At 41.0% G+C, this 14,072-nt stretch overlaps 1 protein-coding gene across 3 annotated transcripts in view; it reads right to left on the reverse strand.

Annotated features, from left to right (window-relative positions):
* Positions 1 to 14,072, reverse strand: part of homer2 (homer scaffold protein 2) — a 37,838-nt gene that overhangs the window by 4,004 nt on the left and 19,762 nt on the right. For all 3 annotated transcript variants that reach the window (XM_011488635.4, XM_004066919.4, XM_078944280.1), the window contains exons 3-8: positions 11,667 to 11,798; positions 11,337 to 11,429; positions 8,968 to 9,107; positions 4,334 to 4,490; positions 3,914 to 4,024; positions 1,413 to 1,493 (exon numbers count right to left, since the gene is read on the reverse strand). In XM_011488635.4, coding sequence (XP_011486937.1) covers positions 1,413 to 1,493; positions 3,914 to 4,024; positions 4,334 to 4,490; positions 8,968 to 9,107; positions 11,337 to 11,429; positions 11,667 to 11,798 — 714 coding nt within the window. The remainder of the gene's footprint in view (positions 1 to 1,412; positions 1,494 to 3,913; positions 4,025 to 4,333; positions 4,491 to 8,967; positions 9,108 to 11,336; positions 11,430 to 11,666; positions 11,799 to 14,072) is intronic.

The raw sequence follows: 14,072 nt of genomic DNA on the forward strand, positions 1-14,072 counted from the left end.
TGAGAATCCTCCAGCTGAAACCAAACCCTTCTCATGGAGTATCAGCTTTAAATGTAGAGGAATCACACAAATATTGAGAATCGAGGACATGTTTGAACAGTAAAAACGTGACAGTGGCTTTCTGTTTGCATTGGCTTTGACTTAATGGTGTGTTCAAGCTTCATGGATGCGCAAAGGTATTTGAGAAATTCCATCAGCAGCGCTTTACACTCAGTTGGGATGAGCAGTTGTGTAAACATTTGCACCAACGGCTGCTATTGGTGAATAAATTGCCAGAGCTGTCTGGTTCTGTGGAGCACAAGAACTTCAGGCATCCCGCTGTTGGTTTTATGCTCCTGCACGTCTCAGCTAAAAGTCACAACACGCTCGACAGCTTGGATGATAAAACTCTGCCGTGACTCAGTCAGCACTGTGAACCTCCATAATGAAGCAGGTCATGTTAGACTTGGCGGTACAAGGAAACACTTGCTCACTGAGCCCGGCTCTTCTGGTTTTACAGAAAAGTCTGGTCGGCTTAACGAGTTTCTACTTCGAAACAGTCTCCAACATGACGTGAAGCTGTTTTGTTTGAGGGTTTCTCATTGCGTCACAGGCAGATTATACTACTATTGATCGTGTTTTGTTTAATGTAGAAAACTCTTTCCAAAATACTTTCTTCATCACACAGACGATGAAGACAAAACCTTGTTGTGAAAACCATTATAACACTCAGCATTGTCTTGTTTCACAGAAACACCCACTATTATAAGTGTAGATCCGTGTGACACATGCTGCGGTAGTGACACACCTCTGACAAAATAGAGACTCTCCTTTTCTACCCGTGTCTGAAAGTGCTAATAGGTATGTGATCCAGCTCTGACCACACCTCTGCCACCTTCCAAACCCTGCTAGAAAATACACCTGAGAAAAGTCATAACATGGGAGGACGTGGAAAAGATCTTGGGGATGGTTTGGACTCGAAACATTTGCTTCTGGGTTATAGAAGCAGTAAAATCAGCTCTACCTTTGGCAGATTGTACAATATCCGGACATCTTACATACGTAAGACCATTTTCCAGTGGTAGATCAGGGAGAGACCTCCCTCCCAAGCAAACTATTTTAGAACTTGACCTGTCTGCTCCACTCAACGCAGGATCATTTCATGAACATCGCTCATCTCTGCTTCACCGGTCTCAATACAGCCTCCATGTTAAACAGTGTAATTTTTAACCACAATATAAAGGCTTTTCTTTTTTCTCTTTGTCCCCCAAACTGGTAACTTTTAAAATCCTATAAGAAGGAATTTTGTTTTGACTTGCACTGCTGCAAGAACTATTGTAACCGTGGATCAGTGTTGTGCTGAACTGGGATTTTGTTTGTTTGTTGAAAATATGTTGAAAAGACTTAAATAAATAAAGAAGTAAATAACATACCTGTAGTTTTGTACCGATGCTCTCACACTCTGCCATCAGCTGTGGGATTATCTCTGCCTGTTTTCTGAGGTTCTCCAGCTCCTGGACATAAAAAAGCAGGCATTTCATTAAGGCAACAATTGTTATATAGTTGGTCAAAAAAATTCTGCAAAATGAAAAGGGGTGCAGGATTTTAATAACAAACCCATTTTAAAGATACCTGAAGTAGTGATAACCCCAGTCTCTGAGCACTAAGCACACTTCGTTCTGATCATTTACCTTTAAACAGTTTATTTGTGGCAATGTATGATATCCTTCTTTTTAGTTCAACCCCATCACCTTTTTTTTCACAGATTGTTTTTCATTATATTACACAAAAGTTCCAAAGTAAACCTGAAAAATACTCAATTCTGAGTGAATGTTGTTTTTTTTTACTGGAAAAGATTAGATCAAATTGTTTAGATTTCATAACAAAGGTAAAAAGTGTATAGATGAAATAAAATGTTTGAATTCTAAAGCAAAGCAAAGACGAGGTTAAAACACTGAAAAATAGATTTAAAAAAGGCAAACCAACACTACACCAAAAGTGGAGGTTCAAAATGTTCAAAGACTTTTTTCCAAACATCACAATTATACACCATAACTCGTTATTTATGTTTCAAACCAAAAATGGTGAAGCTAACAACCTTAAATTGTGAATAAAAACGATCTGAATGGCAGGTCAGAGCCATTCCTTCATTGTAAACAACCCATGCAGTTGGCAAAAGCACTGGTGAGTACAATAAATACGAAGAGTTAAGATGCACCAACACAAATATTCTAAAATAACTGCTTTGATGTAACCTTGATTTTAATTATGTACTTCTTTGTCATCCAAATTCATCCTACATTCTTCTGATTTTCAAAAGGACACCACTGAATTTCACAGCATCTTTCAGAGCTCTAAGTATTCTACAACAATGTAATTAGTGCAGTGCCTTTGGTGACCTGCAGCAGATTTGTTCTGTTATTTTCCACTTGGCCAGCATAAGGGTCGGCGCCACGGCAATTTTCCAATAATTCATCGACATATTCTCTAATTAGAGGTAGTGAGAGGTGGTGCATCTTTAGAAGGTAGTGAGTCATTGTGCAGATGAGCCTCTGTGCTGCGTTCGTCCTCTGCTAACAGAAACCCTCTCCCTCCCCAAAAGCCTCTGGGTAAATGCTTTAGGAGCGTTACAGCTGATATAACAAGTAGCAGGAATAAACGATGTCCCAAGGGAGGAGGGGTCCTGGCTTGTAATATTTCAAAATCAGCTTTGAACTACTTTCCTTCCAGTCACTTTGCAACATATCCTGCTGTCCGGGCAAAGATGCATGTGTTCTATTAATACTTAAAGTATCGGATGGAAACTAGAATATCCTGGGTGCTCTTTGCCTCTGAAAAGGTGCAACAAAGAAGGTAAAGGGACATTAATTTTGTTTATTTGACAAAAAGTGGCAGCTTAAATTTAAAATTAGCAGTCCATGGCTCTCAGCTTAATTCATCAGAACATAATGTAAATACCAAAACTTTAATCAGTTTTGAACAACGACATGCCAGTGTTCAACATTAAATTACAAAAAAATAAGAGTCTAAAACTAAATAAAGGTATATTTTAAGCAACAAGTTTTAATGTATGTGAAGCAGGATTTAGCTGGTATAGAAATAGTTCTAGAAATAGTTCTAACTGAGAACGTATGTAAATTATGTGAAGCAGTATTCAGCTGGTATAGAAATAGTTCTAACTGAGAACATATGTAAATTAGATTTTACAACATGGCATTAAAACAAAAATATGCAAGCTACTACAAACAGGGTCATTAATGGAAACCAGTCCAAGAGCAGTTCAAAACCAAAAGCATTTGATGGAAAAAACGGAGGAAAAATCAACACATTTGGAGTCAGAAAATCACATTTTTATGACTAAGCTAAAGTCGATTTTTACTTTCCTTGAACAACCAGAACAGCTATATAGATGGTGCAGAAAGTTACCATCAATTGATCAGTATGAGCAGAAATGTTTTTTCTGTGCAGAATTAAAATATGACTGTCAAAAACCAAAGTGTCTAACAAGGAATAAAACAACAATGAGAAAAGAACTTTCAATTTATCGAGAAAAAAAGTTTGCATGCTGGTCATGTTGGCGTCAGCTAAAAAGTTCAGAGGAATCACCATTAGGGTAGAATGTTTTGGAAACTAACCCTAGGAGGGGCAGTTTCCTTTCTAGAGTATAACTTGATTTCATGCCAACCAAAAAACAAAAAGAAAAGAAACAGAACCATTAAGTTTAGGTGGAAAGTAAAAACCCAACTACAGGTTTAATGTGAACATCCTGAGAGGAGGAGGCAAAAGAAAGACGGTCAACCTTAAAACAGGCTCAGTCTTTCATGACCCTAACACAAGAGTTCATACAACAATCCAGTTTAAAAGCTTTCCCTCAACAAACGTTCATAAATCCAGTTCTACAGACGCCCGTCATTTCAACACCAGCGTGGCTCACCTGCTCCTTGTCCTGCAGCTCAGCCTCCAGCTCCTGCACTCGAATGGTCAGTTGGGCGTTCTTCTGCTTCTCTTGATTGGCTTCATTACACTGAGCCTCTAGTTCTGCAATCTGAACACAAGTAAGAAATATTATGCACTTTTTAAAGTCTGATTTTGCGCAAACTAGAAATGATTTCTCTAACATGTTTATGCCATTTCATCCCAGCTGCAGTCCTAGCTCAATCTGCTTACTCAAAGTGGGAGAGTTGGCACCACATTCAGACTTTTTCAACCTATTTTATAGTTTTTATTAACGAAACCTGCAGAGACAACTTAACCTTTGTGTGTTCTGCTTTGAGCGTTATGACATGTGACCATTTGTGCCACCATGATCTACCTGATTGAGCTGCACAGCAGAAGCGCACAAGGCTGTTTTTACCTTTTGTATGAGTGTGTCACTCTCTTCTTTGCAGACACTAAGTTGTTTCTTCCAGCTCTCCACATTAGCAGAAGACTCCTGCAGTGCATCCACCAGCCTCGCATTGTTTTCTCTCAAAGTTTGAAGCTCTGTTTCCCACTTCTTGGCGTTGGTGTTGCTGTCAGATGAGAGATGCAGGAGGGTTATTAACGGTGCTAAAATGCAGACCAGTCAGTGTGGATAGATAGAGCTTTGGGCCACTGACGTACCACACAATTCAACAAAATCCAATCAGCCACAACCATTTAATTACCCTACATGCACGTCACAGTGTTTACAGAATTTTAGACAGGAAAAGTAAAGAGATGTGGATCCAGATTCTGTGTCACAGTAGAGAACAGATAGAACATTACATTTAAAATGTAAGTTTGAGATGGATGTACAACAAAAACAGAAACAAAATATTTTTTATCAAAAACCTGGTCAACTGTACAGTGTTGCAACAAAAGCAGGTCTTATAGATGAGTATTGAGTTTAATGGGCTGGGGTCATTATGGGATGGAGAATAAGGGTTTTGGGTGAAGTCTAAGTGCTGGGCTTTCTTCACAAAACACCATCAGGGTGTTGTGAAAAGAGTTTAGAGTGCAGGTCAGACTACACAAAGCTTTTAAAGACCCACTCTGATGAATATGGTGTTTTTAACATGTTCTTGTTACATTTTACTCATGTCACATATAAAGAACATTTAAAATGACATTTGAGTATTTTTTTTAAATTCAAATTGTTGTGAATCAGGAGCAGATGAAAAAAGATTGTTGGAGAAAGCCTGTAGCTGTGACATAGGTGCTACAGTCGGTGGGCTACAAGCTCCCTTCCCTGCTCTGTTCCATTCCAGTGCATCCACTTGCAGACATGTAGAGCAATGTTCATCTTCGTCATCAAAAGATGATCAAAGTGAGACTTTAAAATGGGGTATGTGAGACAAAAATGGATGTGGAGTCAACACAATGCAACAACACTAGTTTTAATATCATGAACTGTCAATCTTTGAAACTGGACTGACAGAAAGAGAAAGAGTTCTTTATCACCTGAGCCTCGGCAACCATACACCAGAGTGAGGAGTGCTTGTATTATGGCCAAGTTTGGACAGGAGGTGATGTGCATTTGTTCTGCATCGCTGTTCTTGTCATCGCGCATGACTGCTCAAAATATTCGGCTGTCCGTCAAAAGTGGACAGGTTTGAGACACAGAGGCTGTGTTCTGCTGGCCTGGACTGTCACACTGCTGTGGTAGTCTGGATGGAACCCCAGACTCCCAGGAGGGGAGAAAATAAAATAAAAAGGAACAAAGCTGACAAGAAGAGGCTGGAGAAGTGTAAGAAACCTAACCCCAACATCTTTAAAAAAGGTATTAATGTTGAAAAATTCAATTTTTTTTTGTAGCCTTGTACTAGACTATATCTCCTCCATATAGAGACAGTGTTTGAAATTTCATAATCCAAAATTGTGGATTGATTTTTTTTAGCCGTTATGTGAAAAATCGAAGCGATATGTATTGTTTCAGAACAAAATCCTCCCAAAGAACTGCGAGTTACTTTTTCTGCAATCATCATGTCTGGAAACGCCAGAAAAGATAAGCTTGTAATTTAATCACACACTCCGAACAGACTCGACTCTGTGAGCTTAATTAGATTTGAGGACATGAAAGTGAATATTCCAAACATGCTCAACTTTTGGTAAAAGTGCCTCCGTAATTACGTAGCCATTAGCCTTTTAACATGCTAATGGAAATTGCTGTTTATGATAGTGTGGAACAAGAAAAAGAGTGTGCAATTGAAGCAGCTCCTTTTATAAAAGAACGTCTAAAATGCATCTGGATCAGCCCTCAACAGCCAGTTGTGAAGCTTTTGGTTCTGTCCACCTCTAACACCAATCCAAACTGAACCAAGCAGTTCAGAGAATTTTCTTTTTTCTTTTTTTGCTGCTACCCAGACAAAATTAACTTACTGCAGTTTTAATTGATTTTGCTGCCCAGAGGTCACTTTAATTCCATCTGGGATCACATCTGGTGTTTCATGCAATTACCAATTTATGTAAAAAAGCATCTGGACTATAAAAGACAGGAAATTCATCAGTGGAGTGAGGTGCCTTTCACTTCCAGAGTGCACTATAATGATGATTTCTGAGCCCTATGAGAATCCAATAGAAGAAACAGAAGGAAAATGGATTTAATTTGAGTGCACTTTTGTATTAAACCAATATGATTTAAAAAAAACAAGAGATAACAATTGACTTTTTGGAATTAAAAGAACTCTTGTGTTTAGTTTAGTTTTTAATAAGAAATGTAATCATATATCACTCTAATCTGAACAATAAACGTTAAGGATAAGTATTACATTATATATAAATTGGCCATTTACTTCAAAGCCAAGGAAAAATCATTTTACTGATAATTTTATCAAAAAAAGAACACTTTGCAGCGGATGTCCTCCTAGCACCCTACCCGCCAATTTTAACCGCACCTTAGACATTTAGGGCCCCTTGGTGGGGAGGGTGAGGGGACGTCACTGTGAGTAATCAGGAGACGTCCCCTTAGTGCCCTACCCGCCAATTTTAACCGCACCCCCCTTAGTACACACACCCCTCCCCCCTCAATATATACATCCCAACATAAACACACACACATGCACACACACACTCTCTCAAACACACATACACGCACACACATTTTGCAAGGAAGGTGGGACCTAGGACCATCTGTCCCCTGCCTCTTCCCTGGTGGGGGGTACGGGCCCCTTTGCAACGGCGGCTGTGTCCCCGGGGTGCTGGCTTCCTGGGCCCGGCGGTGCTCTCTCCGCGCGGTGGGGGGGTTCACATTACATCTGAGCCGGGGGTGTTCGTGTCCCTGGGGGGTGGGTTCTGGTCCTTGCTCCTGAGTGCTGGGCCCCGCCAAATTTCCAACTGTGGCCGAGCCTGGTCGGGCCATATTTACAACACCCCTTGTGGGCCCTCTTTTTTCCCCGGGGTTCCCCCCTCCTGGGCGGGGGCGGCGGGCCCCTGCCTCGCTCCTCCCTGGACCAACCGTTGGCCGGGCGGATGGCTGCCTGGAGTGCGGAGTGGGTCTCCCTTGGGGGGTCCTGGCCCGTACCTGGGGTTGGGGCGGGGGGATGCCCGGAACTCCTGGGTGGTGGTGGGGTGCTCGTCTGGGGCTGTGGGCGTCCTTCTCCGGTGGGGCCCTGCGTTGGGTTCTCCCGGCGCGGCGGGGGGGCTGCTCTCCTGGTTGGGCTGGGGCGGCGCCCTCTTTCCCTCCGTGCCTCCCTGCTCTCTGGCTCTGGGGGCCTTGCGGCGGCCCTGCTGGCCCTGGCCTGGGTGGCGGGCTTGGTCGCCCGGGCGGCGGTTGTTCCCTGCCGGTTCCCGTGTGGTGTTGGGGGGAATCCGGCTGCCGCTGCTGGTGCGGTGGGGGTCTTGGGGTGGGGATGGCTGGGCACTCTCCCTCCTTCTTTTCACGTTCCACCATCCATTTTAGAAGAACATAAACACTCACCTGAGCACAGGTGTCAGCTCAACAGACTGAATGACTGAAATATTTCACACTAGTTGGTTTTAAGGCATAAGTATGCGTGTGAACACTATCTGTTTTGTGTACATGTCGACAGGTGGACATTTTTGCAACTAACAAGTGTGTTTATAACATTTGAGTGTGTGTGTGGACAGGCTCCGCCCTTTTTTTTTTTGTTTTTTTTTTACATTTGAACCTTACCATAATGATTAACAACCAGTAAACTTGTTGCTTTATGCTGCTTCATGGTCTTATCCCCTTTCCCCTCCTATTATCACCCCCTACCCCCCCTCTCTCTAACGTCCCTCTTTCTTCTTCCCCTCTTTCCTTTTCCGTCCGGTCCAACACCAAAGATTTTCAGACATGTTTGAAATTAATAAAGTTTGGCCTCAATTACAAAAGGGGTTTATTCAGACATACCTTTGGTTTGTCTGAAGATTAATAACCCCTCTTGTTAAAGTAAAATATGTCCAACCCAAGAGGCCCTCAGCTCTCATCTGTCTGCCTAGCTGTTGGACAGGACAAGTTGAAAAAAAAAAAAAAAAAAAAAAAAAAAAAAAAAAGAACACTTTGTACCGACCTTTACACTGATCTGTCAGTCACTACTTTGACATGATCAGTAAGCACAGAGTAAATAGGTCATTTAACTTGATTACTGTTCTCACCTCAGAATTCATGTGTTGAGAGAGAATCGACTTATTGATTACAGAATGATATTTGACAATATGGCCTCGTTATGTTGAGCGGTAAATGAGTTGCAGTAACTTACAGTTGAGTGCATTTCATTTTGCGTGTGCTGTACTGCTCGTGTGCTCTAGCTGCCTTCTTCTGTGTACCGTCTTATTACTTCCAGGTCAGAGCTCGTATTGGAAAGTGTGGAGCGTGTGCAGAAAACCTGGACTAGTTCAGGTCAAAATAAAAAAGGACATACAGGAGAACTTTACCACCCTGCTGGACTATTTTTAACCCCACTGTTATGAAAAACAGTTTAGATTTTTTTTAACTTTTGGACTACATTTTTAAATGCATTTAAAAATATCTATTTAGATAAACCCGTTCATATTTTATAACACAATTAATTGAATTTTTTTCCTCACCTTTGTTCTACTGCAGTCTTGAGACGTTCATTTTCATTCTTCAACACAGCAGCCTCTGGAGTGACAATTGAGATTTTCTCATCATCTGTTCCATTAATGCTTGATGCCTGGTTGGATGAAGGAGTCTCGCGTCCAGATTCCTGATGGACAGAGGGAGCTCTTATTTTGGAGCAGACTGTGTATTTTTTTGTATTTTTTGTATTTATTTTGTACCTGCATAAAATCCTGTTTGATGATAAGTGTGTTTTTGGTGTTTTTAACACGTTCTTGTTGCATTTTTCTCCAGATGGAGGACTTATATTAAGAAAATAAAGCTCAAAATTGCATTTATGAGTAATTCTTTATTCAGATCTTTATACTTCAGGAGCAGACAAAAAAAATGCTTTTTTAAAAAGAGCTAATTTGTAACACTGAAACTACAGAGTAAGCCAGGGGTAGTTGAAACTACAAGCTCCCTGCCCTGATCTGCAACAGGGTGAGGAAGGGGGGCGGGGTTGCCCTACACCAGGGGTCGGGAACCTTTTTGGCCAAGAGAGCCATAAACGCCACATATTTTGAAATGTAATTTCGAAAGAGCCATACAATAATGTAGTGTCCCTTTCCCACACTGAGGCACGGAGACTTAACCTCTTTTAAGGTTCTTTATTCGGGTTACTGCAGACCGCAACAAACGCCGAACAATTAATTCAGCAACTCCTGAATCTCTCCCGCCGAGACGAGACGAGAGCGCGTCTCCCAACTTTATATTCCCCTGCTCCCGCTGCAGCCCTCCCCTTTCCCTTATTCGGCCCATAGCTGAACCCCATTGGTCCAAACTACCTAACAACAGGCTGAGCGACAGAACTGAGAGCCAATCAGATCTCTGCTTGACGCGTTCAATGAACTCCAGAACTTTTAACGCGGCCCAACAGCCAAGTTAAACTCAGTCCGCGACAATATGTTTAAAACTAAAATACAAGTGAATGTGTGCATTTGATGTAATTTCAACCTTTTTAAAGTACAGTAAGTCTGTGGATTCTTTTTAATAACATTGTTATTCTGTTTCTAATAAATGATGAGTATTTCTCGTGGTAGTTTTGCTGATGGTCTAGTCTGGTTGATACGTGGTGAGTTTCTGCTTCATGCAGGCGTTGAGACTTTAAACGTGATCTTAGGTCTGAATGTTCTGTAGATGTGAGACAGACTGCTCACATGCAGACGCGGAGCCAAACACACACTCACACGCTACAGTGAGTGACGGGCAGCAGGTTTTACGTTTTTACAATCCCTGCGCGATTCACCTGCTGCCTGTCCCCACAACACCTCAGCCCCACCCTCTGCTTTCTCCCTCACACATCCCGTCCCCGCAACTGCGCGCTCTTTCTCAGAGACGGGAGCGCGCAGTTTTAGGCACGGCAATTCACAGGTTTCCGGGTGGTACAAACTCTGTGAATTAATAGACAATTTTAAACTTATACTAGTGCTGGCGCAGATTTGTCTCTCTAAGCACCGCTACTACTGCGCGCCTCTGCCATCGCATCGCGCACGAGAAAGACTGGTCTAATGAAGAAAAAAAATTTGAATTAAAGATTTGTCTGCGAGCCACATGTGACCATCAAAAGAGCCATATATGGCTCGCGAGCCTTAGGTTCCCGACCCCTGCCCTACACCAACGGTCCCACCCGCAGCTCAGAGCAATGAAATACTGTCGTTCTGCAGAAACTATGTCCTAGAAAGTGCCACAGGGCTTTTGCCTAAAAACAGCATAAACATAATTAAAAGACCACTTGGAAGGCTCTTACAATAGATCAAAAGATGATCGGAGTGGATCGGAGCTCATTTTTGTTTGACAGGCAGAAATGTGTCCTTTATCCTGCTGTCTTTACGTAAAATTATCCAGATTTCATTTTAGTTAAGCATTGAAAACAACCAGAACATGCTGGTTCTAATGACTGTTGAAGGGATCAGAGAAATGGCTCTTCTCCTAGCTTTATCCTCTTGAGACCTGAGCTCTTGTTTGATATACATATTTTTAATTTTGTAGACACAGCATCCCAGGTAATCAGAATTAACTACAGAGAAAATAAAACCCACAATGTGATAGCTTGTATGTGGACACCAGGTCTCAATAGGTTAAACACATCAAGGCTGAGTCGGATTTTTATGTTGTGAAATAACTATGATTACAGAGCCAGTCTCAAAGTGCTGCCTTAATGTCACGGCTTCTCTCATCTATAACTAGACCTCTTAGGATGACATTTAACCTCTAGAAAGATAAAAATATAGTAGTTGGCTGAAAAAACACAAAAAAAACAAAGAATAATTTGCAGAATTTGTGGAAAAAATTTATCTAAGGTAGGAAAAAGCAACTATAGAGTGGTGTGGTTTACCTGTGAGTGATTGCTCAACGTCTCTCCTTTTTCCTGAGATTTATCTCTTGCCAGCTTGGCTGCATCTTTTACTTCCTGGAACTTCTCTGCAAACTGAAAGCACGAGACAGTAAAGAGCTGGGGTTATCAGGAAAGGGAACAAAACAACATGGCATGCAAGGGAATATCTCATCAATTCGAACAATTGTAAAGTCAAAATATTTATTAAATCTTTTAAATTAGCCATTTTTAATAAAATTGTGCACTCTTATACATATTCAAATGCTCCAACGGGAACAGGACTTTGCAGCAGTGCATGAAAGCTTTTCTAACAGAAATGTTTCCACTCACCTTTGACAGGAGCTGCTCCGAGGCAAAGCCCAACCCAAACACGGTGTTGGCTCTACTGTCTGCCCACTGCCCAAACTTCTGCGATGTCTTGGTGAATGTCATGTTGGGTGTGATTGTGCTGTTGATGATAACCTGGAAAGATAAAGAACTCATTTTGTGACCATGTCGGAGCAATGCAGAGTCAGGCCAGCTGGCACACAGACTACTACTCTCATTGGAATGATGTTTTTCAGTATCTTTGATTAAATTAAAATCAAAAGGGCTTTTTCAGCTGTAAAAATGCGAAGAAATTTCATCTGCTACATTTGCATGATGAATACTCTGACTAATTTACATTATCTAGCAGGAACCTTTATGCAAAGTGATTTAAAAGCTCTGCCACATGGTGGAAATTTTGATTTAATGTGAAATATGCTTAACTTGATGATATACAGATAAGTACATATGCAAGCACGATCATACACTATGCAGTGAAGACTGCACACTCATGAACACATATGCCATCAAGTTACTGTCTATATTTGCCACAGTGCACATCCACCTGTTGGTGCTGTGCAGCCTAAAAACATCAGCTGCAGTCTAAAATTGTGCAGACTGTGTGGCGCAGAGACAGGAAGAAAAGCACATTTTTGAAAATGTTATACTTGACAGTCCAGGCTTCAGTGGTTGGTGCATTTAATGGACTACATGCTGTGAAGAGGGATGACCAAAAAACACCTGCAACATTCAGCGGTTGTAAATGACCAGAAATCCTGTTTAAATACAAAGGTATTCCAGAACCTAAATAAAAGCAGCACATACTTATTATCCAAACAATTAAGAAACAACGGATGAGAGTTTAATTACAGTGCAACCCCCGTTTCATAGCAACAAGGTTAACGCTGAATTTGAGAATTCAAAGTGCTGACAGACTCGTGTCCTTTTTCACGCCTCCACTGTCTCCATCCCCATCTTTTCAGAGGCTGAGGTGTTAAATATTTTTACTGAATCATTACCAGACAGAGATGCCAAAATCAGAGATTGATCCAACAAAAATAAGCAATATCAGCAAACAATCACCACTATTTTCCTGCCAGAACAATGAGAGAGTTTCCAAAGTGTGTGAGACTTCTATTTAAGACTTACAAATCTACTGTGTAGCTATTCCGCAAACCTTTAAACCAATGCTCCTTTAGATATGATTTAGAGACCAAAGAAGGTGACCCAGTTACCCAGGACAAACCTGGGTGAAGTCTGAACAACTGTCACACGCCTCGTCTCAAGGAGCCGAATGAACATTTAATGAGGCTCGCAGTGTTAACTGAAAGAAAAGTGTTACGTTTAGATACAATTTTAATGATCCTTTTGGAAAAACTGGGCCAAAGAAACACAAAGAAGAATACAAAAGAAATTGAATGGTTTTCCATGAACAGATGAAAGATTCATTAATCAGGTTGTTTATTTACCAAACAATTTGAAAATAAACCAAAATGCACCCCGAAAATAATCTGGACACGTTTTTTTGGACTATGACAACCATATGTGGATAGGTCAAAGTTTGGGATGTTTCTTTTGCAGAAATCCAACCAAATTGATTTGGTTTTCTTTTTTTAACATAATGGCTAAAAACAAAATTCAGGTTTACATCTTCACGATGAAGCCAGGCCCTCTGCAAGTTCAAGCGGCTACTTCCAGTGAAAAGCCTATGTAAAAAGATGGGTTTCAAGCTTCTGCATAGCCACGCAAGTTTCTACGACCATTTTCGGGTTCTGCGTAGCTACTAAACGTGAACTTTGACCAATCAGGGATTCGGATTTGGTAGTGACGTATGGATGGTGTTCCTTTTAATCCATGGAAGTCCCAACTGTTGAAAAATTGATCATAGAGGAGAAATTAAGAATTGCGGTTTGTGTCCGGTTAGAATTCAATGATACCAAGTCTTTCATTTATCAGAATAAAGCTGTGATAGATTTGAGAGATTAGCACCACTCCGACATTTTGCCCTTATCCTCTTCCAACTGTAGGTGGAGGACATGCGCTAGTAAAGAGTAGAAAAAGAAATAGAAGCCCCTCCCTGCTTGTACAGTGTGAACAACATGAGCTAAACTCCTGTTCAAGAATGTGCCTTTAGCGTGTTCTTGAACTGCCTGCTGTGTTTGTAGCTCGAAAGACGTTTCCAAACAAATGCTTACACGTATTTTTTTACTCATAGAATTGCTAGTGAAGAAGTGATCCACAACATAAAGCAGCATAAATGACTCAGACAGAGTTAGTATTAACCTGCAGCTTCCTGATGGGAAACTGATAACTAAAGCTAAAGTAAGTAAAGAAACGTTTTAAGTGTTTAAATTTAGTGCTCAAGCATAAAAAACACAGTTTCTATCACTGAGTAATGATTACACTCACAACTGAAGGATTTTTAATCTT

This window comes from Oryzias latipes, chromosome 3 (genome assembly GCF_053564925.1).
Source record: "Oryzias latipes strain Hd-rR chromosome 3, Olatipes_Hd-rR_3.1".
Taxonomy (NCBI): domain Eukaryota; kingdom Metazoa; phylum Chordata; class Actinopteri; order Beloniformes; family Adrianichthyidae; genus Oryzias; species Oryzias latipes.